Here is a 25204-nt window from a genome sequence, read left to right as displayed (position 1 = left end):
GAGCAGGCTGAGAGAGAGGCTGTGAATCACAGAAAAATAGAATAGTGCAACCCGCTGCAATGCAGGAATTGCAGCTAAAGCATCCTGACAGATGGCCACCCACCTCTGCTTAAAAACCTCCTAGAAAGCAGGGGCTGCCTCCTTCCAAGGGAGTCCTTTCCACTGTTGAACTGCTCTCACCACCAGAAAGAATGTTATAGTTTAGTTTGTCTTTGGCATTCCAGGCATGCCATAGGAAGGGGGAGAAAGCTCATTTATAATGTATTTAGGAGGCTTTATTTCCCAATGGCTAGCAGTGAAAAATGGGATCTAGAGAGGGAGAAAGAACTAGCCACTTACTGTTTTATTCATGAAGTTTGCTTTATGACATAATATTTGTCCTTGTGTTCATCTTCCATTGGCTGCTGAACCAGAACCTTTGGGTCACTGGACGTTTTATACTTCAAAGCTCCCTGCCCCCCTTCTAGTCTCTCTTACCCTAGATACAGTACTATCAAGGGTCAAGTATTTTATCAGGTATAATTTTCCTTTTATTGTTTACAATGTACTGTGCTGCATCTTTGCTGTGTCTGAGAATTCATAATTACTAAGTGGTAATCAGAAAGATGAAAGAGAACGGCTGATTATCTATAAATTGTAAGACTATGCAAACTACATTTTCATTCACTGACTGACCATAGGTGTTACATAGTAATAAAAGATAAAAAGTTATGATAATAATGCTAATTTTCATATCATAATTTGCAAAATTATTTGCAATGTAAATTCTGCAATTACATCTGTTGCATAAATTGAAACATATTATTCAGCATTTTCATATTCCTATATAATGAGACTATTCTTCTGCGTTGCTTTTGAAATTTGCAGTAAATGGCCTACTGTAATATTATCATTCCTGATTTGTGTCTGTGAGTGCATTAATTTTTCTGAGAAATGTAACACTGGCAGTTCCAAAGGAAATAAAACATTCTTGTCTCAAAAATAAGATGCAGCTTACAAATAGCAAGGACACTCCAGCTGGCAATGGATTTGGGCATTTAGGCCTGGGTTTAAGCTCAAACCTCCTGATTAAAATCAGAACGGCTTTAATTTTAGTTGGATTGCCTCAAATAAATGTGCAGATTATAAATATCAACACAAATATCACAAAATGCTCCACAATATATAACAGGCCATTAAAAATAAATATTTATTCAATATGTCCTTCTAGAATGCCAGGTATGGTGATGCAGACTAGGTAAAGGTAAAGGGACCCCTGACCATTAGGTCCACTTGTGACCGACTTGCGGCGCTCATCTCGCTTTATTGGCCGCGGGAGCCAGCGTACAGCTTCCGGGTCATGTGGCCAGCATGACTAAGCCGCTTCTGGCGAACCAGAGCAGCGCACGGAAACGCTGTTTACCTTCCCGCCGCAGCGGTATCTATTTGCACTTTCGGTACCTATTTATCTACTTGCTTTTGAACTGCTAGGTTGGCAGGAGCAGGGACCGAGCAACGGGAGCGCATCCCGTAGCAGGGATTCGAACCACCGACCTTCTGACTGCGTTAAGTATAAACTATGCGGACTAGTTTATACTGTACTTAAAAGTCTATCATAACTCTAGAGAAACAGCATTTAAAAGAGGAAGTAAGCCACTGAGTTCAATGGGACTTACTGGTAGGTAGGTGTGTATAGGATTTCAGCCTACCTCTTAAAAATATCAGTGTGCAGCTTTGGCAAATCCAGAATGGTTTGAAAATTTACTAATCAATTTCGCTTCTAAGAATGTAACACTTTTCTATATACAGTTTCTTAAATATAACATTTCCTGAGGCAACTTTGGAAATGAACATTCAAGGTTAGGAGTGCCATGCATTCAAATGACATTCTTTTGAACCATCATATTACTTTCTCTGTGACCAAGTACCTGCATGGCCTCTTTATTACTGATTTACAGTAGAATAATAAAGTGCACACTGAGGAAATCAGGCTTCAGGTTTTTACATATTTTTTAAGTGAAAGCAAGCAGCATTTCCCTCTGAGCCTCTTCAGAGGCTCATTACAGTGGTACCTCGGGTTAAGAACCTAATTTCTTCCGGAGGTCTGTTGTTAGCCTGAAACTGTTCTTAACCTGAAGCAGACCACGTTGGCTAATGGGGCCTCCCGCTGTCACTGTGCTGCCGCTGCAAGATTTCTGTTCTCATCCTGAAGCAAAGTTCTTAACCCGAGGTACTATTTCTGGGTTAGCGGAGTCTATAACCTGAAGTGTTTGTAACTCGAGGTAACACTGTACAGTACTAACAAAGAAGTGTACTTTTATTTTCTGCTCATGTATGGCCAAGGGCTACTCTGTTTATAACCCATGATTTCCTCCTGACTTTTTTTTTTAAAGAACTTCGTTGTTGTTGAGTCGTTTAGTCGTGTCTGCCTCTTCGTGACCCCATGGACCAGAGCACGCCAGACACTTCTGTCTTCCACTGCCTCCCGCAGTTTGGTCAAACTCATGTTTGTAGCTTCGAAGACACTGTCCAACCATCTTGTCCTCTGTCGTCCCCTTCTCCTTGTGCCCTCCATCTTTCCCAGCATCAGGATCTTTTCCAGGGAGTCTTCTCTTCTCATGAGGTGGCCAAAGTCTTGGAGCCTCAGCTTCAGGATCTGTCCTTCCAGTGAGCACTCGGGGCTGATTTTCTTAAGAATGGATAGATCTTCTTGCAGTCCATGGGACTCTCAAGAGTCTCCTCCAGCACCAGAATTCAAAAGCATCCATTCTTTGGTGATCAGCCTTCTTTACGGTCCAGCTCTCACTTCCATACATCACTCCTGGGAGAACCAGAGCTTTAACTATACGGACCTTTGTTGGCAAGGTCTGTATTTAAAGAACTACTTACTATAAATAAGCAATAAAAGTGTCTTGATTTCCATCTGGGCAGCTTGTTTATAATCTTGATTTTTTTTTATGAATAAATAAGAATTCACCAATTTCCTGATTTTCTTAATTCCCCTGTAAATTCAAGTGTACATTTCAAGGCAGTATAACAGAACCAGAGTTGCTTTTCTCCATATGTGCTTTATGTTGCTGAGAGCATAATCTGCCTTTCCATAACAATGATCAAGAAAAATATGAGGCCAGTTTAGTATATTCTCAGCAGGATGCTGGATGTGGACTTCTCAAATGGAAGTGTCCCTGTTGTAGAACAATCAGGCAAGAGTTTCAGAAAGTAACTTGATCAACAATATAATGTAATAATGTCCTCCCATTAATGTCCTCCCATTAATTTTACCTCTCTGCTCTCCAATATCTTTCATTTCTTGTTCTTACCAATTCTCTAAAGGATGGACTGGGTAATAATAATAATAATGTTTGTTTGTTTGTTTATACCCTGCCCATCTAGCTGGGTTCCCCCAGCTACTCTGGGTGGCTCCAAACAGAATATTGAAAACACATAAAAGCTTCCCTAAACAGGGCTGCCTTCAGATGTCTTCTAAAAGATAGTTGTTTATTTCCTTGACATTTGGCGTTCCGCAGGGCGGGCGCCACCACCAAGAAGGCCCAAGAGGGAGCTTGGGCTGAGGCTTCTGGGCCCTTCTCAATAACTGATAGCTGCTGCTCAGTCTGATGCTGGGAGGCATTCTTTGGGTGGCTTAGGTGTTTACACATACATGACACATTCTTGGATTGCAATTCCATTATTTACAGGAGTACAACTAGAATTTTTCATGTGCTTGTCTTAACTCTAGTCGCTAAAGAATTTGCACAGATATTTTGAGTGACATGAGAAAGGCACTTTTGGCATTGGTGGTTTTCAGTAACCTGAAGAGCAGAGAAAATAAGAGTATGGAATCTTACAAATTAGGAAGAAAGAGTTTAACTGGCTAAGGCAGTAGCACTTGTGAGACATATTCTGTACAGGGCTTGTTGTCAATCAGTTAAACATGAGTCAGCAGCATGTTTTATTAAAATATTTCAGTCCCACCTTACTTTCCCATAACAGGTTCGTAAAGGTTTGTAAAGAACATAAATCTCAATAAAGCAACAGGAGAACAAAGAAACAAGCACCAAAGCAACACTAACGGTACATCAGCGCAGAAAGCAAATAAATAATGCCAGGCTCCTTCATGTTGTGGGAACACACTGAAACAAGGGCACATCGGGACCCTGCTGTTTTTAGCTGTTGCCTAAAGATGCAGAGGGAAGTGTCAGCTGGGTTTCCCAAAGGAGTTTCCCGGTATGAGTGCCTAGCTTTCTGCCATTGGTAGGAGATGCATGGCAGCCTGTACAGTGGTACCTCAGGGTACAAACGCTTCGGGTTACAAACACTTTGGCTAACCCGGAAGTAGTACCTCGGGTTGAGAACTTTACCTCAGGATGAGAACAGAAATCGTGCGGCGGCAGCGGGAGGCCCCATTAGCGAAAGCGCGCCTCAGGTTAAGAATGGTTTCGGGTTAAGAATGGACCTCCGGAATGAATTAAGTTTGAATTAAGAATACCACTGTATTCTTTTCATTGCAAAGTAAGGCCCCCAGCATTATTTAGTAGGCAGACTTTGTTTGGGAAGCGAAGCCTTTGGGTTAAATCCCTGCTCAAGCACAAAGTTGACTTTTTGACCTTGGGCTGCTAAGCTGCTTTGCGTGGCTGTGGTAGGAATGAAGTGGGAGAACTTGAAAGAATGGGATACAGCTGCAATAAAATGAGAAAGCTAACTTGATGGGGGTTATTTCAGGCAGGTTTGGAAGAGCAGACGCAGTTGCTCACACTAAGAACAGGACAAGATGTAGGAATGTGGGCCTGTGATTTTGCAACAACTTCAGGGACCCCTTTCAGTATTGGCACCTGTGTGTGGCACACAAAATTCCAAGGCAGGTTGTAGGTGCACCTTCAGTTCCATGCTGAGCTGTGGCCATTTGTGTCCACTTGGCTAGAGTGAGAAGCACCTGCCTTATCCTGAGTTAGACCATTGCTCCATCTTGCACAATATGGTCTATGCTGCCCAGAAGTAGCTCTCCACAATATCCAGCCCTACCTGAATGTGTTGGGGATTAGAACCTGGTAGCTTCTGCATGTGAAACAAGTGCTCTGCCACAACAAATGCCTTTCCCAGTCTTATCCTTCTGAAAGCCTTTATTAGATTGCATCTAGCGAATGTGTTTGGGTTCAATAAGTGATTTGCATACATTTTGGTCTGTTGTAAGAGAATTAGGAGAATAAAGTAGAACTTTGCAATCATTTTCCTCTCCCCTTTTTCTGCCTCTTCTTCATCTTGTTGGAAACTGGTGCAGGGAGAAGCTTCCCTGGAGAGAGAAAAACACAATTTGTAAGCCTCCCAAGTGTGACACTTTTGCAGCGATTAGCTTTGCGTATTCCGTTTCTCTGTAATGTTGATATTAAACAAAATAGTATGAAAACACATAGTCATCCATCATTTTAAAATAATTTATTTGTATCTGCTTGTCACCTCCTTGGTATGGAGTTGAAACTGAGCACACATATCTGAAAGGGGGGGGCAAAGGAGGAGGGTATCTTTTGCCCCAGTCTGTGGGGCAATGCAGCTGCCACCCTGTCCAGAGAGGAAGGAGGATCTTCCTGCAGGATCTTGGGGCACCTCACCTTTCAGAAGACTGGCCTCCATATTCTCCAGCCTCCTCCTTCCTCTCCTCCCCTCCTCAGCCTTCTCTGTCTAGGGGCTCCCACTGCAAATAGGGGCTCCCACGTGAACAGTGCTGGAAAAGAGTTTTACTCTCAACTGCAACTGGCCCTGGGTTCAAAGGTTTTTCGCCTTTCTGTGGGTGGGTAGCTGCAGTTTTGTTAGATGTCTCATCTTCAGTATCACAACTTGGTGGAAGTAGCATTGGGTAGTTTTTTTTTGTTGGCATCCATCTGTCTTGAGAGACTATGGCAGGCGCCTCTGGGGGTTAAGTCAAACCACAGCATCAGCAGCACCAAAGTGACCTCTCTGGGGTGCAAGCCTGGGCAGTGTGTATGGGGGTTCTGGGCTGGCCAGATGACAAGAGTACACACAAGACCCCCATCTTGGTCTCACTGATGGGGTCCAAAGGAAAGCAGGGCAATCTGTTTGGCACCAGCTTGGCTGCAGGTGTTGCTGGAAGGAGGCAGACAAGGCGCCATCCAACCATCTTGGGGACTCCACTGCAGATTTGGGTTCCTAAATACAGAATTATAGAGAAATATTTTTAATGCATATTGTTTTATTTTGCTGTGGTATAAGATGAAACCTCATGCATTTTTGTCTTCTTTTTTATAATATTCTTTGAAATCAGTACTATTTATTGTTCCCATTAAATTTATTGAATAATGCATAGATTTAGTAACACTTGATCAAATATACAGTAATTCTAATTAGGATTTTTAAAATACTTGCTTAATAGCTGGAGGGCATGGTTTCTTAGCATGATGAAACAGTAAAATAAAGGCTGTTTTTTCCTGGAAACAGAGGTGTGCAAGTGTGCCAGTACTTAGACTTTGCCTAATACTGACAGTTATTATTTTAGATGTGAGGAGGCATGAACATTGTGATGGCCACTGTTTCAGAGGGGAAGTTAAAGTAAGCATACCTGTCTCCCATTGAAATCAGTGGTGCTTTAAACAGCTTCACTAACTCATTTGTATGCCATATTTCTAATACAATTGCCAAGTTGAGTAACAGCCAGCTTCGTTTTTTGAAGCAGCCCAGGCTGAGTGGCTTCACGTTCAGGGGGATATCCTAGTAACTTTTTGGAAGGAATGGATAGAAGGCTTACTGTTAAGATGAGAGTGCATAGGGGTTTTAAGTTCTCTTTTTTACCACGTAGCAGTGGAGCTTATTCAGCCCCGTAAAGTGGGAACGTTCCCCTGCTGGCAGGACAAGCAGAGGCTGCCTAGTAAACAAGCCAAGTCAATATTTGTAAGAGCCTTCCTGGATCAGATGGAAGGTCTGCCTCATTCAGCCTGCTCTTTCTGAGAGTGGTCGGCCGGATGCTTTGATGCCCATAGACAGGTATGCGCAGGACAGTCTTCCCCTTCAATGGTTGCAGTGGACGTGCTTATTCTGCCACAGATCCCTGGCTTAAGAGTATTGCCCAAGTCAGGGTCTGCTTGTAATTGGAGCAAGGAAATGTAAAACTGAGCCATTCTTGCCCCCAGTGCTTTGCATGACATCCTTTACTCAGGAGGTTGAAAAGCAAACTGAGGTGTCTTTCACTGGTCCCACAAGCTATCTGTGTATAAGATTCATAAACAAATAAATTAAATATGATGCAAAAGTATATGATCTCTCTTCAGTGTTTTCACCATGAAACATGAATTGCATGAAGTTTGGCTGAATTAGGCCGCTGTCATAGACACACATTCCTCAAAACACGCCCCATTAGTGGGACTTGCCTTTCTAAGTAAGCAGCACAGACTTACAGTAATAGAGTCCTAGAATTGTAGCATTGGAAGGGATCCCAAGGGTCATCTAGTTCAACCCCCTTGCAATGCAGACATCTCAACTAAAGCATCCATGACAGATGGCCACCCTGCCTCTGCTTAACTTGCCCTGTAGAGTTCTCAATCTCTTGTGCTCTGCCATGCTTAACCTATTCTGTTATTTAAGAGAGGATGCAGGGTCTGCTAACTTCTGAAACAGTCCCAATCCAGTGCCCTCCAGCTATTGTGCCCTACACTTCCCATCATCCCAAACTAGCACGGCCATGCTCTGTGTATGCTGGCGTATGCTGACTGGTGTTGATGGGAGTTGTAGTCTACAACATCAGGAGTAGGAAAGGCTGTTCTAGAAAGTGGAAAGATTGAGGACGCTTGCTTCCTATGTGGAATCTTCATTTATTAGGTTATAAGTCTTTGTATGCAAAAATTATAGTATCTGGTAAGATAATAGAAATAAACAGTTACAATGCAATCCTATGTATGTCAACTCCCAGAGTATATAATTGCAGCCCTAAGCACAATGAAATAAGCATTTCGGGGGGGGGGGGGTCAGTCCAAACAATATTTGGTGAATATTGGATGTTAAAGATCCCTACTTAGTTTGCAGAAATATACTGTACATTAAATTAAAGTACTTTTGAAAGCAGAGGGAGCTCAAGAAAACTACCGTATTTTTTGCACCATAACACTCACTTTTTTCCTCCTAGAAAGTAAGGGGAAATGTCTGTGCGTGTTATGGAGGGAATGCCTACGGGTGGCATGCCTACGGATTTTCCTCCTCTAAAAATTACGTGCGTGTTATGATCGGGTGTGTGTTATAGAGCGAAAAATACAGTACTTGCCTCTAAATGAGCAAATAAATAAATAAAAATACGGAAGATTGGATGTGACTGTAAAAAGATTATTCTAGACAAAGAACTCTAGAGGAATTTGATTATTGAGAATCATTATATATTCATAAAAGACAGAGAGTTATATAAATAATTTCCTAAATGGATTATATTAATTCCACATTCAAGTGATGGTCAATGAATTTATGGATTAGTTTATCAGAAGAAGTGGTTAACTCAATTGAAACACTAAGGTTCTGGGTTCAGATGGTTTAAGAGCTGGTATTTTAAAAACCTCTGACAGAAACAGTGCAGGTAATACATATGGAAGAAATGGCTTAGATCAAAAGCAGTGCATCTCCTTCACCACAGCAGCTTCCAAAAAACTGACTCCAGGAGGGATCAGTGGGAAATTAGTGAACCCATATGAAACTATCAAACATTGATGAGTTAGTCTGCTTTTCTGTGATTTCCTATACACAGAAAAATCTAAGGCTGTCATCACGCAGCCCCCATGGGAGGGTTTATAGTGCCTCATCACAAGCCTGGATTTGCATGAAGTCGGGGTGGGGGAGGGAGCAAAAATGAAGGCAGGTTTTAAAATGGCAGTTTTAAACAATGGCAGAGATTTGAGTGAATTTGGGGCAGAGAAGCAGGTTGTTCCATTAAAGCTGATTTGGTGTTCTTGTGCAACAAGCACATCCCCCCTTCTGCTACTTTTTGTGGTAAATCAAGCAATAATGGGAGAAAATGCCGGCAAGTGTGAGATAACAATTGCTTGATGTTGTATAACCTCTCTGCAAACAAACCAGGATGAGTGCTTAATAAATAGCTGACACAATTCGACCTTCCTGCAAAATTTTTTGGAAACAAAATCAGGATGATTGTTAAATAAAGAAGTTGTATAGAAATGGCCTGGGAGTAACATGTATTGAACATAGTAGGACTTGCTTCTGAGCATGCAAATACAGGATTGCACTATTACGTAGCTGTCAATCTTCCCTTTTTTGCGGGAAATTCCCTTATTCTAGCGCTGTTTCCCGCTGCTTCCCGCTGCTATCTCGGATTGTTAGATATCCTGTAGACTGTCCCCTGGACAGGTGAGGCTGCTGATCCCTTATTTTCAAGGCTGCTGATCCCTTATTTTCAAATCTGAAAGTTGACAGCTATGCACTATTAGGTGCAAACTGATATGTTTTTAATTGTTCAAGCAACCAGGAAATAATTACAAGTTTTTCTATGAATTACAAAATTGCTCCTCCCTCCTCAGTGACTTAAATTGCTCTCACCAAATCAGTACACCTTGTCATTCTCCACCTCTAATCAGAGAATAGTTTGTTCTTGAAAACTTAATTCCAGGTTTTGTAAGTCTCGCATTTAATTAGGCAATTGATATGAATTGGCAAATCTGGTGGTTCCTTGATTCATAATACAGTGGTACCTTGAGTTACAAACGCCTCAGGTTACAAATTCTTCAGGTTAAAAACACCGCTGAGCTGGAAGAGTTACCTCAAGTTGAGAACTTGCCCCAGGATGAGAATGGAAATTGTGTGCTGGTGGCGCAGCGGCAGCAAGAGGCCCCATTAGCGAAAGCATGCCTCTAGTTAAGAAACAGTTTCAGGTTAAGAATGGACCTCCAGAACGAATTAAGTTTGTAACTAGAGGTACCACTGTAATGAAAGCAAAATGTTGGTTTCCTGTTGCATGGGTTAAGTAGTAAGCTTTCCTTTCTTCTTGTTTTCAGGAAACGGAGGACCATGTGGCCTTCTTAGTAACTGTTCCAACAGCCCTGGCAATTTTCTTCACCATATTTATCCTTGCCTGTATAGAGCCATTATTCAAGAAGTTCCTTCGTGTTTTCTCTTTGGTCGTTTGGGTGTGTCTGGTTGCCATGGGATATCTCTTCATGTGCTTTGGTGGAATAATCTGTCCATGGGACCAGGTAAGTTTTTGTATGAAATTGATTCTTGCTGGTTTTGAGAGGGCCATATTATTTTGCCAGGAATGCGAAGGAGGGGGAAAAAAGGTCACAGATTTCAAGAATTGACACTTAAGACTCCTTGATTCAGTTGGGAAATCATCCAGTGCAAAGGTTGCAGATCTCTACTTGAAAATCCAACATTCCCAAAGAACATTTTTAGAGAACATGGATAGAAATAATTATGTATTTTAAGTAGGGCACAATCATATGGGAAAGTCTTCTGCACAAACCCTATTGAAACAAATGGGTACTGGACAAGGGCATGCCAGTCTGATGACTGCCCTTTAAAACATCCCATGTGATGTCTCTAACATTATAAAGAGATAATTATTAGAATTTTGGTCAAGTGATAGAAGAATTCTCCTTTTGGGTCAGCAGATCAGCTAGCTGAGTCATAGAATAATCTGGAAGGGGGGCTGCTCACACCATAGTCTGCTTTGTTTTCTACATCCCTCTTTAATTTCAAATAGTATTTTAAAGCAAGGCAATGGCTAATATGCAGAAAGTCCTAAAGAGTGGATGTAGAGATGTAGAGTGGATGTATTTGACATTTTTTTCACAGGGAAATATTGTCATAAATTGATAAATCCCTTTAATTTATTCTATGGTTACCTAGAATAAACACAGCCTGTAAAGGTGTAATAGCCGTAGGTCATAGTCTTCCACTGATAACTAAGCAGGTATCAAATATAATTACGCTGCACATTTTTCCTCCATGAGTTTCTGAAAGATTGCAGAAGTATGGTAAAAGACAAAGACAAATATTAATGGTCAGCTGCAGCAATGCATTGATTTTCATTCGTTTCTTTTTCTGTTACTTTATTGTGTACGCAAATACACTCACAAACATACAGTGTTCCATTTGTTTCAATGGGCTTTGTTTAGAGGCATTTACTGTAACTTGAATTCTTGCACAAGCGCAATTGAAATGAATGGGCAGCTGGCCTTCTGACTTTGCCTGTTAAACAGAGCAACGCTTTCTGGGTGCTGCAGCTCAGGCTTCAGCTTCTGCAGCTTCAGTCAGTGACCTGAGGGACCCTGGACTGGAGGAGATTCTGTCCATCTCTAGATTTGGGCAAACCACCTTCAGCCCTAACACAGGCAGAGATTTGAAGCAGGGACACAACCGGATGCTTACCGTTTACATGCCTTGTTGCTACACCAGCCATTACGTTGACCACGGTGGAGGGAGTTGGGGATGCGTAGCCTGGAGAAGAGGAGGCTGCGAGGAGATAGGAGAGTCATCTTCAAATATCAAAAGGACTGCCAAATGGAGGGTGGAACATGCTTGTTTTCTCCTGTTCTGGAGGCCAGGACCCGAACCCATGACTTGAAGCTACCAAAAAGGAGATTCTGACTAAATACCAGAAAGAACTTTGTGATGGTGTGAGCTATTCGGCAGCAAAACAGTCTCCCTTGGAAGATGGTGGACTTGCCTTCCTGGGAGGTTTTAAAGCAGAGGTTGGATGGTCATCTGCCATGGATGTTTTAGTTGAGATCCCTGCATTGCAGAGATTGGATAACCCTCAGGGTCAGTGCTACAGTTCTATGACTATGTTATGCAGTGTTTTTGGATGCATTTAAATGACATTTGTAAGACGATGTGTAAAGTTTTAGGAAATCTTTATTTCAGTTGCAATTTATCTGGCTTGGTGTATGAGCACATCCTTGAGTTCCTTCTAGTCTAGTTGGTGTGAGGACAGAGTGTCCCATGTGCAGATTAGGGTATTGCTGATGTCAGCAAGCAGGTTCAACTGCCCCAGCCTGTTTGCAGAGCTGGAGAAACCCTTCTTTGTTTTTTAAATTTTGTTTACATTAGTTTGTTTTTTCATTATGAAAAGCCTATGCAAATTCATTCAGATGAGACTCTGGGAGAGTGGCAGTTTCAGGAGGCTGGGAGAGGGCTGGTCCCTTGATGCCACCCTCCTCCAGCCATGGGTTGTGCCCACTTCTGCTGTATTTCGGAGGGGCTTGGGTGGGCAGAGCGCCCTCTTTGCTGGCTGGTGTGGGATTTACCACCCACCCACTCAGTGGGGGAGCAGGCAAGTTGGTGCAAGGACCTTGCTATGGTTTACTTGGTCGCCATATTCAGGGCCAGGGAGGAATTTTGTCCTGCAAGCAAATGGGCTGGTTTTCAAGTTTTTGCCTCCTAATGAGAACCGTCACAACTCTGGCAGATAAGGCATTGGGCTGGATAATGCGGGCCCCTGTTAAAGTGGCCCGTGTGTGTGTGTGTGTGTGACTCTATCTGGGAGTCTACTGGTTGACCAAAGCACCTGTGTGGGGTCGTGGCACCTGATCCATGTCGGCAGTGACTCATCAGCACAGGATTAACCCTGCTGGGTTCCTATCAGGCAGCTTGCTGGATGCCGGATGCATGTCTGGTGCCTCAACCAAACATACTCTTACCTTTAATCACTAAAGTTGTGGCCTAATTCAACTCAGTTCCAGTCTCCTATGTTCATTTCTTTAGTCTTCCCTGTGCTGGCCACAGACATCATGTGCCAGTGGTGGCAAATATTTTCTTTAGTGTTGAGATTTCTAAGGAGATTCAGGATTATATGGGAAATGGCACAGGTTGGAGACGGAAAGAAGCACAAGTGCTTCAACATTTGGTATCCGAAGATCTGATGGAGGCCTATCAGGTTGCTGAAATCAAGCTGTGATTCTCATTTAACTGTCAGAAGATTTTGCAGGCCAAGAAGATGGAATGCATTGCAAAGTATCTCTGCGTGAAGTATCGTTTTTGGAATTCAGTAGAATGTCTTAAAAGTGCCTTTTAGGCAACCATCAAGGAATTTCTTGCCAGCTGCAGGAGCGTGTTGCAGCCAGCCGGACAGCAGGAACCGTCTCTCTCATTGCTTTCCAATGACTCACTGAAATGAACAAACATTAGTGGATTAAAAATGAAATGTGTCCAGGTTTAAAGAAGGGAAGTCAAAACTGAAAGGGGCTCATAAATGAGGGAAGGCAATTCCCCCCCCCCCCTCAGTAAGGTGCATCACCTGGCATTTGTCAAAGGCTAAACTAGCCAGTGATTGTACTAACTCTATCCTTAAACTTTATACATTTGAATTAAGAGGGATTAGGAAAGTCAAACATATTACCTTATGGAACTTGAGATGTCTTTCGTCTTCCAGCGAGGGTATATTTTTCTGGTTTTGAATGTGATATTATTAACAATATTTTTCTTTAATTTACATTACCTTCTCATCTACCCAAAGGGCAAGATTACAACACATCTTCTGCTCTTTATACCTCTGTAAAAACTTTGAGAAAGATTAGCATGTAGCAGACTTGCCAAGACCACCCAGACTGCTGGGTCTCCCGCGTTTAAACCCAAGCCCCACCATTTGAGGTGGGGTGGGTGGTGACCCGGAAAGCAATCCTTTCAGTAATGGGACCCCATTAATGCTGTTCCTTCCCTAGAGAGGCATGCCCTGCTGCGTTTTGGATGCCAGGCAAAGACCTTTTTATTCTCCCAGAACTTTTAAGTTCTGAATTTTGCTGTAAACTTCTGTCTAAATTGCTGCTCTTATTAATTGCTTTGTGATTTAAAAATTGATTGTGTGATTCCCTCCCCCCCAATACGGCTTTGATTTTATTCTGTTTTGTTGTAAATCACCCCCTGGCAACCATCAGGCTGTATACATATACAAAATTAAGTGTTCATGCTTACATGTTCAAAATCAGTGATTCATGCTACAGTGATGGTGTGCAGAATAGCACAAAACCAAGTTACCTGGAAATAGCCTTGATATGCAGATATTATTCATGTGTGGAAGTTTAGAATGTCAGTGAGAACATTAGGTTAGGACCCTTTCCCCTGACACTTGGGGGGTCACTTTTGTTTGGAGGGGCATTCAGTTATAAGAACCCCCATTTGATGTAGGAAATGTGGCAGCCCATACACAGATTTACCACCTCAGCGAGCATTAAGTCTGAATCATAATCCATAAGTATTATAAATCATGTATGAAATAAAACATAACCTTTTTCCATTTGCACTAGTTAACATAGTTGATTGCTTCCTTAACCCTTCAGTCATGAAGCATGTGCCCTGCCTGTTTCATTCAAACCCTTTAAGACAGCAGAAGTATGAACAAATAGTGTATATACTGGTATTTAATTTGACTGAATGTTAAGAGATCAGGATGGATTGTTGAAAACAGGCGTTTGTATTTATACATTAAAAGGAAGGGCAGTATAGATGAGGCAGCTGACTTTTTCAGTCTCTGGCCATTGCAGAGCCTGCAAATTCAATTTGTTATAAGAATGGGATGGCTTGTCTTTGACAAGGAGAATCCACAAATCCACTTGGTGAAAGGTATAATCTGGCCTAAATTCAGAACAGTCCAGTGAAGAATGGCTGGATTGCAGCAGTTTTAAATTTTTGCTTTGAGGTTCAGGGCATCTTCTGATTGTGGCCATTATAGTAACCACCTTCAATTTCTCCTTCCATTGCTTTGGGCTTTGTCAAACATTCACAAATATTGCAGTGGCGTGCGCTCCACTGATCTGTTGAAAATCTGTTATGTCTTCGTAATGTTCTGAGGTTTCAAAAATCCCATTTTAATCAACCATTTAATTAAGGGCAAGTTATGAGCACATGTCTGCTTGTTGAGTTTCCTTCCCAAGGGAAAAATGGTCACTGCTGAACTGAGCTGGCAGATACCCACAGAAGTCTGTAGGCAGGGGGGGGGTGCTTTTGTGTTGTGTGCTGTTTGCTTCTGGAGCTGCTTCTCTATCTGTGTGTGTGCGTAAGAGAAACTCACATTGATCCTGCCATTTCTATCCTGTGTCTAATGTAAGTAAAATGTGACTGCATGGGAGGCTGGGTTGTAATACGTGAGATTCTAGACTGTTTTCCAGTTAGCACATTTTAGAGCTGAAAGTTGGTCCTATGCTTTTTAGTACACAAGTGGGGTTTTTTAAAGAGTCTTTATTTTTCACATACACCAAAGGTGTTCTGAAGGTGGAATATAAATGAATGTTTCTCCAGCTTGAAGAACTTGACTCTGCTGGAGGTTTTCATGGGACATTAGAGACTGATATTTTTGCAGACATGTTGGAAATGATTAGATGAAATGAAATATAGTGAGTTTGTACTGGCTACTCGAAGATTCAAAGGACATATTAAGGGAACTATTCTAGCTTTGAAAGGCATCTCATGGGAATTTCATTGCATTTCATAGCCCAGCATGTTTTGAAAAGATACCCGAAAGGCTATAACTCTCAAGTCTGCAGGATTTGTAGCAAATGGATATTCTACAAATGCAGCAACAGAGATAAATGTTTACAACCCATACATAACTTTTGCTCAGTCTGACAACATCTTTATGGACATAAACATCCACAAATCTCTTTTTCTCCAGTCTCTGTACATCTTGTTATATATGATGCTATTGAGTGGAGGAAGTCTCAGGGTGATATCTGATTGTGCTGCTGCATAATTGCAAGAGCTGTTGAGCCAGTGGGAAGTGTCTGCTCACAGAAGAGGAAGGGAGATGACTTTCCCTTATTTCCCCAAATCATCCAAAGCAGATTATTGGGTGGGAGGGTTGTTAAAGGAGAAAGGGGAATTGGCAAAAATCTTATCACATCCTCTTCTGTGAACAAGGATGCCTGATGCTGTCATGATTCATCATTCAACGGTACGAGCAGTTGTAAGTACAGTGGTACCTCAGGATGCGAACGGGATCCGTTCCGGAGCCCTGTTCGCATCCTGAAGTGAACGCAACCCGCGTCTGTGCGTACGCGAGTTGAGATTCGCCGTTTCCGCTCATGCACATGACGTCATTTTGTCCGTCTGCGCATGCGCGGGCAGCGAAACCCAGAAATAATGCATTCCGTTACTTCCAGGTCGCCGCAGAGCGCAACCCGAAAGTGCTCAACCTGAAGCGTATTCAACCCGAAGTATGACTGTAGAAGGCCAGCTTCTAGTCCAACCTGACTCCTGATGTAATGGGAATCCCTTTCTGTGGATGCAAAGGGAATAGCAGCTGAGTGACTGAAGGGGAACACCTGAGGATGTTCATCGGTGTTGCTGCTGTTATGCCAAGCAAATAAGGGCCAGAAACTGCATTATATTGGGCTCAGACAGCTTGTTTAGCTATAGCTTTCCATTTTGTATTGCTGTTTAAGCAGAAGGCAACTTGGGCTGAAGTCTGCCTTGTGTTGCTTGCAATTGTTAGTGTAACTTTTATTGCGTAGCTCTTGAATTACTTTATGTCAAGCGATTTAACAATACTAGCAATACCTTTCCAGTGTTTTTTTTTGTTTTTTTACGGAGTACACAATTGAGGCTGCTGTCCTCCAGGAGTGAGTCATCTTTTCTAGCCTGAGGGCAATTTTCTGGGGGCCACATGTGACTGATGAGGTAGACCAGAGGCAAAAGGGAGCAGAGCAGCATGTGTCACTTTTGCTTTTCACTGTAAGCTGCACTCTACCTCCCACAAAAGTCAGTGGCTTCTCTGCGCATGCACACCAATGCACATCTTTCCATGGTCCATCCACTTACTGTAGTTCAAGGATCATGCCCAGCAAGTGAAATCACTCAAGGAGTGTGTGGATTATTCACTCCCATTTGCATCCAAGAGTATTAAAAGAACTGGCAGATGTGATCTCAGAACCACTGGCAGTCATCTTTGAGAATTCTTGGAGAACAGGCGAAGTCCCGGCAGACTGGAGGAGGGCAAATGTTGTCCCTATTTTCAAAAAGGGGGAAAGAGAGGACCCAAATAATTACCGCCCAGTCAGTCTGACATCAATACCACGGAAGATTCTGGAGCAGATCATTAAGCAAACAGTCTGTGAGCACCTAGAAAGGAATGCTGTGATCACCAATAGTCAGCATGGATTTCTGAAAAATAAGTCATGTCAGACGAACCTGATCTCGTTTTTTTGACAGAATTACAAGCCTGGTAGATGAAGGGAATGCAGTGGATGTAGCCTACCTTGATTTCAGCAAGGCATTTGACAAGGTGCCCCATGATATTCTTGTAAAGAAGCTGGTAAAATGCGGTCTTGACTATGCTATCACTCAGTGGATTTGTAACTGGCTGACTGTGCTGGTCCCGGGGGTAAGGTACCGTGGGCGTAAGCAGAGTCCACACGAAGAGGGGCGAGGTCCGAGGCGGAGAGCCGGGCGGCGAACAGGAACGCTGGAACAGGAGGCCGAGCAGGGAACAGGAACACCGGATGGTCAGGAACAGGAGGCCGAGCAGGGAACAGGAACACCGGATGGTCAGGAACAGGAGGCCGAGCAGGAAACAGGAACACCGGATGGTCAGGAACAGGAGGCCGAGCAGGGAACAGGAGCACCGGATGGTCAGGAACAGGAGGCCGAGCAGGGATCAGGAACACAGGAAGGTCCGAAGCCAACAATGACGTTGCTCCCGCAACCTGGGACCGGGCTGACTGGGCTTTTATCCTCTTCTAAGGCCAGGGGCGGTCCCGGCCCCCAGGAGCCCCGCCTCCTCTGGCCTTAAGGCGAGCACTCCTCCTGGGAGCAACCAGTTCCCTTCGCCTCTCTGCCCTAAGCCTCTGCAGATCAGGAGAGGCCGAAGGGTTACTGGGCCCTGGAGGAGGCTCACCTGTAGCCACTGAGTCCTCAAGCCCCTCTGGGGCCAGAAGGGTTTCACCTGGGGCCAGCTCCTGGTGCTCTGCCACAGGTGCAGGCTCTTCAGCATCTAGGCCTTGCCCCAGTTCAGCCGGCCCTGGAGGCGGGGACTCCTGTGCAGGCTGGGATTCCTCTGGTTCATCCTCTGAATCGGAATCCCAGGCCATCACACTGACTGACCGAACCCAAAGGGTGCTCATCAATGGTTCCTCCTCATCCTGGAGAAGAGTGACTAGTGGGGTGCCACAGGGTTCTGTCTTGGGCCCAGTCTTATTCAACATCTTTATCAACGACTTGGATGATGGACTCAAGGGCATGCTGATCAAATTTGCAGATGACACCAAACTGGGAGGGGTGGCTAACACCCCAGAGGACAGGATCACACTTCAAAACGACCTTGACAGATTAGAGAACTGGGCCAAAACAAACAAGATGAATTTTAACAGGGAGAAATGTAAAGTATTGCACTTGGGCAAAAAAAATGAGAGGCACAAATACAAGATGGGTGACACCTGGCTTGAGAGCAGTACATGTGAAAAGGATCTAGGAGTCTTGGTTGACCACAAACTTGACATGAGCAAACAGTGTGATGCAGCAGCTAAAAAAGCCAATGCAATTCTGGGCTGCATCAATAGGAGTATCGCATCTAGATCAAGGGAAGTAATAGTGCCACTGTATTCTGCTCTGGTCAGACCTCACCTGGAGTACTGTGTCCAGTTCTGGGCACCACAGTTCAAGAAGGACACTGACAAACTGGAACATGTCCAGAGGAGGGCAACCAAAATGGTCAAAGGCCTGGAAACGATGCCTTATGAGGAACGGCTAAGGGAGCTGGGCATGTTTAGCCTGGAGAAGAGGAGGTTAAGGGGTGATATGATAGCCATGTTCAAATATATAAAAGGATGTCACATAGAGGAGGGAGAAAGGTTGTTTTCTGCTGCTCCAGAGAAGCGGACACGGAGCAATGGATCCAAACTACAAGAAAGAAGATTCCAGCTAAACATTAGGAAGAACTTCCTGACAGTAAGAGCTGTTCGACAGTGGAATTTGCTGCCAAGGAGTGTGGTGGAGTCTCCTTCTTTGGAGGTCTTTAAGCAGAGGCTTGAAACCATATGTCAGGAGTGCTCTGATGGTGTTTCCTGCTTGGCAGGGGGTTGGACTCGATGGCCCTTGTGGTCTCTTCCAACTCTATGATTCTATGATTCTATTCTATGATTTTGTGCTCTTGCTGCTCTGTCTTCCCTACCCTGAAGCCTTCCACAAATCCAAATGTAGATTCTCGAGGTAGAGAACTGTATCTTTGTTGTTCCACATTAGCTGTGTGCATAGGCCATCAATTAACCAATCTCCCCTTTGGTAGGTTGCCCACCCTGAAACCTAAGTCCTTCTTTAATTATTTCAGAATCTCACCTACCAACTTCCCAATCAAAGTTCCTTTCCAAGCCTTCTGTGCAATGGAGACGTGAGCTAAGAATGTCAAATTCAGAAATCCATGCAGATTCTGTGATGGATATATTTGCAGCTTGCTGTCTTGGGACTCTTATTAGATGGTGTAAAGGCTTTGTTTGGTGAAGTGTTTCATGAGACGGGAAACGGCAGAGCAGGAAAGGTGGGGGGAAGGGACAAGAGCAGAGTAGTTTAAAAACTGTAGTTCTATTATTGGGTTGCTCCATCTGCTTTGTGTTATCTAAGAATCCAAATATCTCTCACAAATAAATCTCATTTAAAGTTTCAGATAGATTGTTATCAGTCACCAGGGATTTTTCATTGAAAGACCACCTTTGGAATACAGAAGTGAAAGAAAGGCTTGCTTCGCCCATTCCAACCTGATTGTGTGGCTCTTTATAGGTGTGGTGATGGGGACATGCCATGCCAACCCACATCCCTTGGATTAGGTTGCAGAAAAAAGCTGGCAAAGTCTTGTGCTGTATTCTTGGTGTATAAGAAGCCCATAAGACCTCCCATACTAGGGTTTGGCCAGCGCTCTACCTTCTTCTGTTTGGGAGTACAGGCAGCTCTCCATTTGCATGTGTTTGGCATGTGTGCAACCACTGATACACAGACACACACACAACATTTCATTATTCCATAACATCCTTTTACGAATTCATATCAAGCTGAAATGTGAACTCACATCCCCATAAAAATCTGTTAAAATGTATGTAAGTAGCAAATGAAAAATGTTAGTACCAGAGTCAAAACACAGTGCTGAAGGTTGTATCTTTTTGTCATCACTTTTTTTAGTGATGTAAAGAACTGTTTGTAGCTGTGATTGCTTTATGTACACGTTTCCGTGTATAAGACGATGTTTTTTTATTCAAAAATCATTTTCAAAATTAGGGGTCGTCTTATACATGGGTAGAGCAGCTGGGCAACTCTTGGCATCCCCCCTAAAAAGCTCAACAACTGCGGGTAATCCTCCCCCCCAAAAGCGCAACAACTTCAGGGAATCTCTCCCCCCCTTTTTGTTAAGTTTGAGTCCCCCAAAATAGGGGCCGTGTTGTACACGGAAAAGTATGGTAGTTTTGATCAACCTTGGAGCTGCTTGTTGTTCTTCAGCTAGACTCAGTGTCTAAGAGACGCTACTCATAGCTTGTCAATCTGCTCGGAGTTGTTCTCGAAAATGAAACATAGCTTGAAGGCTGTAGCTTGCAGCAATCGCCTTCAGTTGTTTTCAATATGAGCTTAATACCTTGCTTAGGATACTGCTTTGTGCCAGAAATTGCTGCTAGGTGTCATTTTCCTCCAGGTGTTGGATTAATGCACATCCTCATTAATCTGAACAGTCCGGATAAAGTTGAAAACTGAGGAGCCAAAGCTATTGCAGTTTTTGATAGCTTTTGTGTCTGTCATAGGCGAAGACTATGAAGCCTTTAGACCACAATAAAAGTATACGGAGAAGTGGCATTTATTAACTGCTCCTCTTTATGCTTTTGTCACATAGCCAGCACATTTTGTCATGGAACCATTTTAATCTAAGCTGCTTGGAAAAATTAGTGAAGAAATAATGAAGTGGCAGGTCAAAATTTTCATTACTGCTTTTTGCTGTGACTTCTGCGCCAGGTATGGAAATCATGGTTCCAGAAGCTCAGGTCAACCCTTTTGCATAGCTAACATTAATTTTCCATAAAAAAAAAATTAGAAAAAGATCTCAAGGTGGCCAGTGTGAGAGCAGCGGGGATAACCTTGAAGCAACAGGGAAACAGTGGAGTCTCACAGTCCAGAGTTGGAAGCAATTGGCTCAAGAATGAAAGTTCTGGAGCCAGTTGTCAACTGAGCCCGATGAGGCAAGCTTTTTAGGGCTAAGAGAGCTCCCTTGATAATGGATGAGGGAAAGTGTTTCCAAATCTGAAGGCAGGCAGCAAGAGAGGTCAAATTCCAGTCAGTGTCATTTGCACATGCGTTCCTTTCATACTTCCATTTGCCTCCTGTTTTCATATCAATGGGATTTTTGCTTTAAAAATTGAAGCAAAAATAATAAATATTTAAATATTACATATTTTCTTATTCTAATTCCTAAATTGTCCTAAATGTACGCATTCCTGTGTAGCTTAGTGCAAGCTTTGAGCTGAGAATTACATTGCAGTATTTTGCAAAACTCCACAATCTGTAGGATATCTGTGTTCTAGTCTGCACAGTAGTCTGGGAGGTGTGTGGGTCAGGTCTGTTCATTGTGGAGGTTCTGAATTCTGCAAGCATCCCAATAAGAAGGTTGAAATATCAAAACCAGCAATGTGGGTTAGGACAAGGCAAAGCAGACAAACCAAGGAGCAGGCACAGGTCTTGCTGGCATGGATGAGTCCTATTGCTCTCCATCCTGATTTAACCTGGTCTTCAGATTGTTATGCAACAGCAGGCTCTGGAGGTGGTGGAAGTGAGAGGGGGCTGGTTCCTCATGGCCACTTCACCACAGCGACAATGGCTTATTTATTTATTTATTTATTTATTTATTTATTTATTTAATGCTTTATTTTATGTAACAAGATTAACAAAACATTCCAACAATGGGAAGGAAGGAAGGAAGGAAGGAAGGAAGGAAGGAAGGAAGGAAGGAAGGAAAAAGAAAAACAAAAACAATTATTATTTAATTTATATAACACCAAAATGCCTAATAAGTTTTTTACAAGTGCGTAGAAAATTATTTATCAAGTGTCCACATGCAATAAACATATGCCATAAAGAAAGCCTGCCAGATGTCAAAAAGAACAACAACTACCCGACTTTTAGGAGACATCTGAAGGCAGCCCTGTTTAGGGAAGCTTTTAATGTTTGATGCATTACTGTATTTTAATATTTTGTTGAAAGCTGCCCAGAGTGGCTGGGGAAGCCCAGCCAGATGGGCGGGGTATAAATAAATTATTATTATTATTATTATTATTATTATTATTATTATTATTATTATTATTATTACATTCAACCTCCAAGGTACAACTGTATACTGAAAGAAATTCCACTGAGGATACTCCGTAAAACAAAAGACTACTCCTTTATAACAAATAAAATTAAGCAGAAAAGATTGGACATACTGGACGGAGTGATTTTACCTTTAATTAGAAAGATTTTGACTTGATTTGGTACAAAAAACAAGAGACTATGGAAAAATTCAAGCAAATGGATGAGACTGAAGAAACAGAATGGGGAGCTGGGGATAGGTTAACATTCAACTGAAGCCAGAACTTTTCCTTCTATGAATAAAGGATATACAGTTAGAAAAGAACCATAGAACATTATTTCAGTATATCATCACATTGGATTTTATATGCACAAAAATGGAAAGATACATTATCTGCCTTGGAGGAATGGTGGCTAAAGTTAATGGATTTGGCTGAGATGACAAAGTGAATGTGTTTAAGTAGTAAAAAATCATTGTTGATATTTACAGAAGATTGGAAACTCCTTATAGACTTTTTGCATGAAAAAGAAAATGAACTTGTGATATCTGGATTTCAGCATTGAAGAAAATACTGGTTTTTACAAAAAGTGGAGTAGTGTTACCTTGCAGAGTGGGACAATGTTGGGTGGCAGAGAACAGAGCTATTTGTGCCATGTGGCCTGTCTTGTGCCCCCTAAGCTATCTGTTGTTCTCAAATGCAGTGGAGGATGCTGTCACATCGCCAGTGTTGGAGTAAGAGTCAGCTACCCATCTTGTCCTTTGCCTCAGGCAGCAAAATGTCTTGGGCTGGCCCTGAGCAGGGTGTGACTGCAACTTTTTTATGTGATGGCAAAGCAACCTTTGCTTACTCCCACTGCCTCCCTGCCTTTGGAGGAGCAAAGGGCTTGAAGTCTTCATGAGATCTGGGAGGGTTTCCTTAAATTATTATTTAAACAGAAGCAGTAGCATAATAGCTTTTTTTTAGTGGTATTATTTTTTAGTGCTATGAATTTCCCAGAACTCTCCTTTAACTGGATGTTTAACAACAACAAAAAAGACAGCAGGTTAGAGGGTATTGTTTGGGACTAAGAAAAGCCAAGCTGCATTAAGTAATAGTCTTTAAAATGGGATGGAAGAGGTATTATTCAGACAGTGCAATCCTATGCACTTATACTTGGAATTTCAGTAGGACCTGCTCCCAGTTAAGTGTGCATAGGGTTTTAGCCTTAATTAGGTTAGGTGAGCAGTAGCAAACATGGGGCCCTGCAAATTTAATAAATAAAATGTACCCCTTTTAAATGTGTTTGTGGGAGGAGGGAGTTAATTTTATTTTGTTGTTTATGTATTTTGTGTTTTTATAATGTGTTTCTATCTAGGGATGGAGGGTGGCATATAAATTTAATAAACAAATAATATTTTGGACTATAACCCCAATCAGTCCCTGCCAGTTGGACCAGTGGTCAGGGGTGAGGGGACCTGCAGTTCAAAACATAGGGAGGCCCCCACATTGGCTATTTGCCAGGTTAGGGCTGAGGGTTATGGGATAAAAATATATTGGGTGGTAGCTAGGCATGCTGCACTGAAGAAACAAAGGTGGCAGCTTTATTTAGTAGCTCTACATTTCATGCAGACACCAATGAGAGCTAGTACAGTACTTCTGATTCTATTTGTGTTTACTCCACATTGAGTTCCCGTAAGAAGGCAGTGGCCCAGTAGTTCACAGAGAGCTTCAAAGCAGACCAGTTAATCTTTCCACACCAAGATGTTCTACCTGTTTCTGTGTAGCATATGAAACCAAATACATTCCTATTTCATGTGCTATTTTTGGCAGTGGCAGTACCCTGCTGCCTGGGAGAAGGGGGGAAGCAGTTGTTGTTTTGCTGGTGCTGAAAGCTGGCCCTTTTGAAGGAGGAAATCGGGTACATCTCATAATTTTTGTTTTAAAACCCAGATCTCTAACATCTGCCTAATCATTTGGGTTAATCTGACTCGCTGATGTAAAGAGCAGGCAAGTGTGTGTGTCAGTTGGGCAACAGCACCAGTGAAATAGCATTTCTGTAAAATATCTTGGTCCAGGCTGCTTTTTTTTACTGTCTGCTTGATGTATTGAAAACAGTTTAAATTTCAGAATTAAGTTATCTCAGTCTCTGAGCAACAGACAACACAATATTTTATGGCCAAAACAGTCAGTGAGAAGGGAAAGACACTTTAAAATAAATAAATTAGAGATGTACTGTATTACAGGGTCATTTTCCATCTCTTCTCATCCTCTTTTGCAATCCACTTCTTTCCACCTTAAAATATTTTGTTGTCAGTTGATATCACTTTGGGAGACCTGTAGTTTACAAACACTCCTGCATCCTTATCTTACCCTTCTAAAGCCTCTGAAAATCTTGAATAGGGAAAAGCAGCATTTGAGGGCGGGGACTAACCTGCCTCAAATGAAACAAGCAAAAATATGAAATATGAATTCAGTTGTTATTTAAGCAAGTAATGGTACAAGTTCAGCAGCAGACACAGGGCTCAGGAGTCATGGTTCAGGTATTCCAGAGCAGAGCGAGAAGTTAAGAACAGGACAGAAATAACATAGATCTCCCAACAAGTTTCCACATCCTGTCCAACAAGCTTTTATATATGAGGTGGGGTGCGCTAGCTCAGAAGACTTGCTCACCTTGCAGGAATGTTGATATGGTGTGTGTGCATGCACGCACAAACACACATTCAGTCGGGATAGGTAGGTCTGCTCCATTCTGCGAAGGCAGTGCCCTGTTCTGGTGACAGGACTGCACTCTCCAGTTCTGGCTTCTGTTTGGCTGCCGCCTCCTCCTTTTCCGCCTCCCACTTCTGCTTCCACAAACGCTCCTTAGGCTACACTGAGGCTTTGCACTCCATAGGAAGGCTGCTGGGGGGGGGAGAGTGCTGGCATCCCTGCACCTCCTTCTGAAGCAGCTGGCATTGAGTCAAGGAGGGGAGATCCCTCCTCCTCCTGCATCAGAACCT

At 42.7% G+C, this 25204-nt stretch overlaps 1 protein-coding gene across 3 annotated transcripts in view; it reads left to right on the top strand.

Moving 5' to 3' along the window:
* ADCY2 (adenylate cyclase 2) overlaps nt 1-25204 on the top strand; it is a 134870-nt gene that overhangs the window by 5245 nt on the left and 104421 nt on the right. For 2 of the 3 annotated variants that reach the window (XM_083748572.1, XM_083748571.1), the window contains exon 2: nt 9975-10172. The exons of the other annotated variant lie outside the window; for it this stretch is intronic. In XM_083748572.1, the coding sequence (XP_083604698.1) occupies nt 9975-10172 (198 nt within the window). The remainder of the gene's footprint in view (nt 1-9974; nt 10173-25204) is intronic. 3 annotated transcript variants of the gene reach the window in all.

Source organism: Podarcis gaigeae (genome assembly GCF_964106915.1).
Source record: "Podarcis gaigeae genome assembly, chromosome: 7".
NCBI lineage: Eukaryota > Metazoa > Chordata > Lepidosauria > Squamata > Lacertidae > Podarcis > Podarcis gaigeae.
The sequence above is the reverse complement of the archived record's forward strand: the minus strand, read 5'-3'. Positions and strand labels throughout refer to the sequence as shown.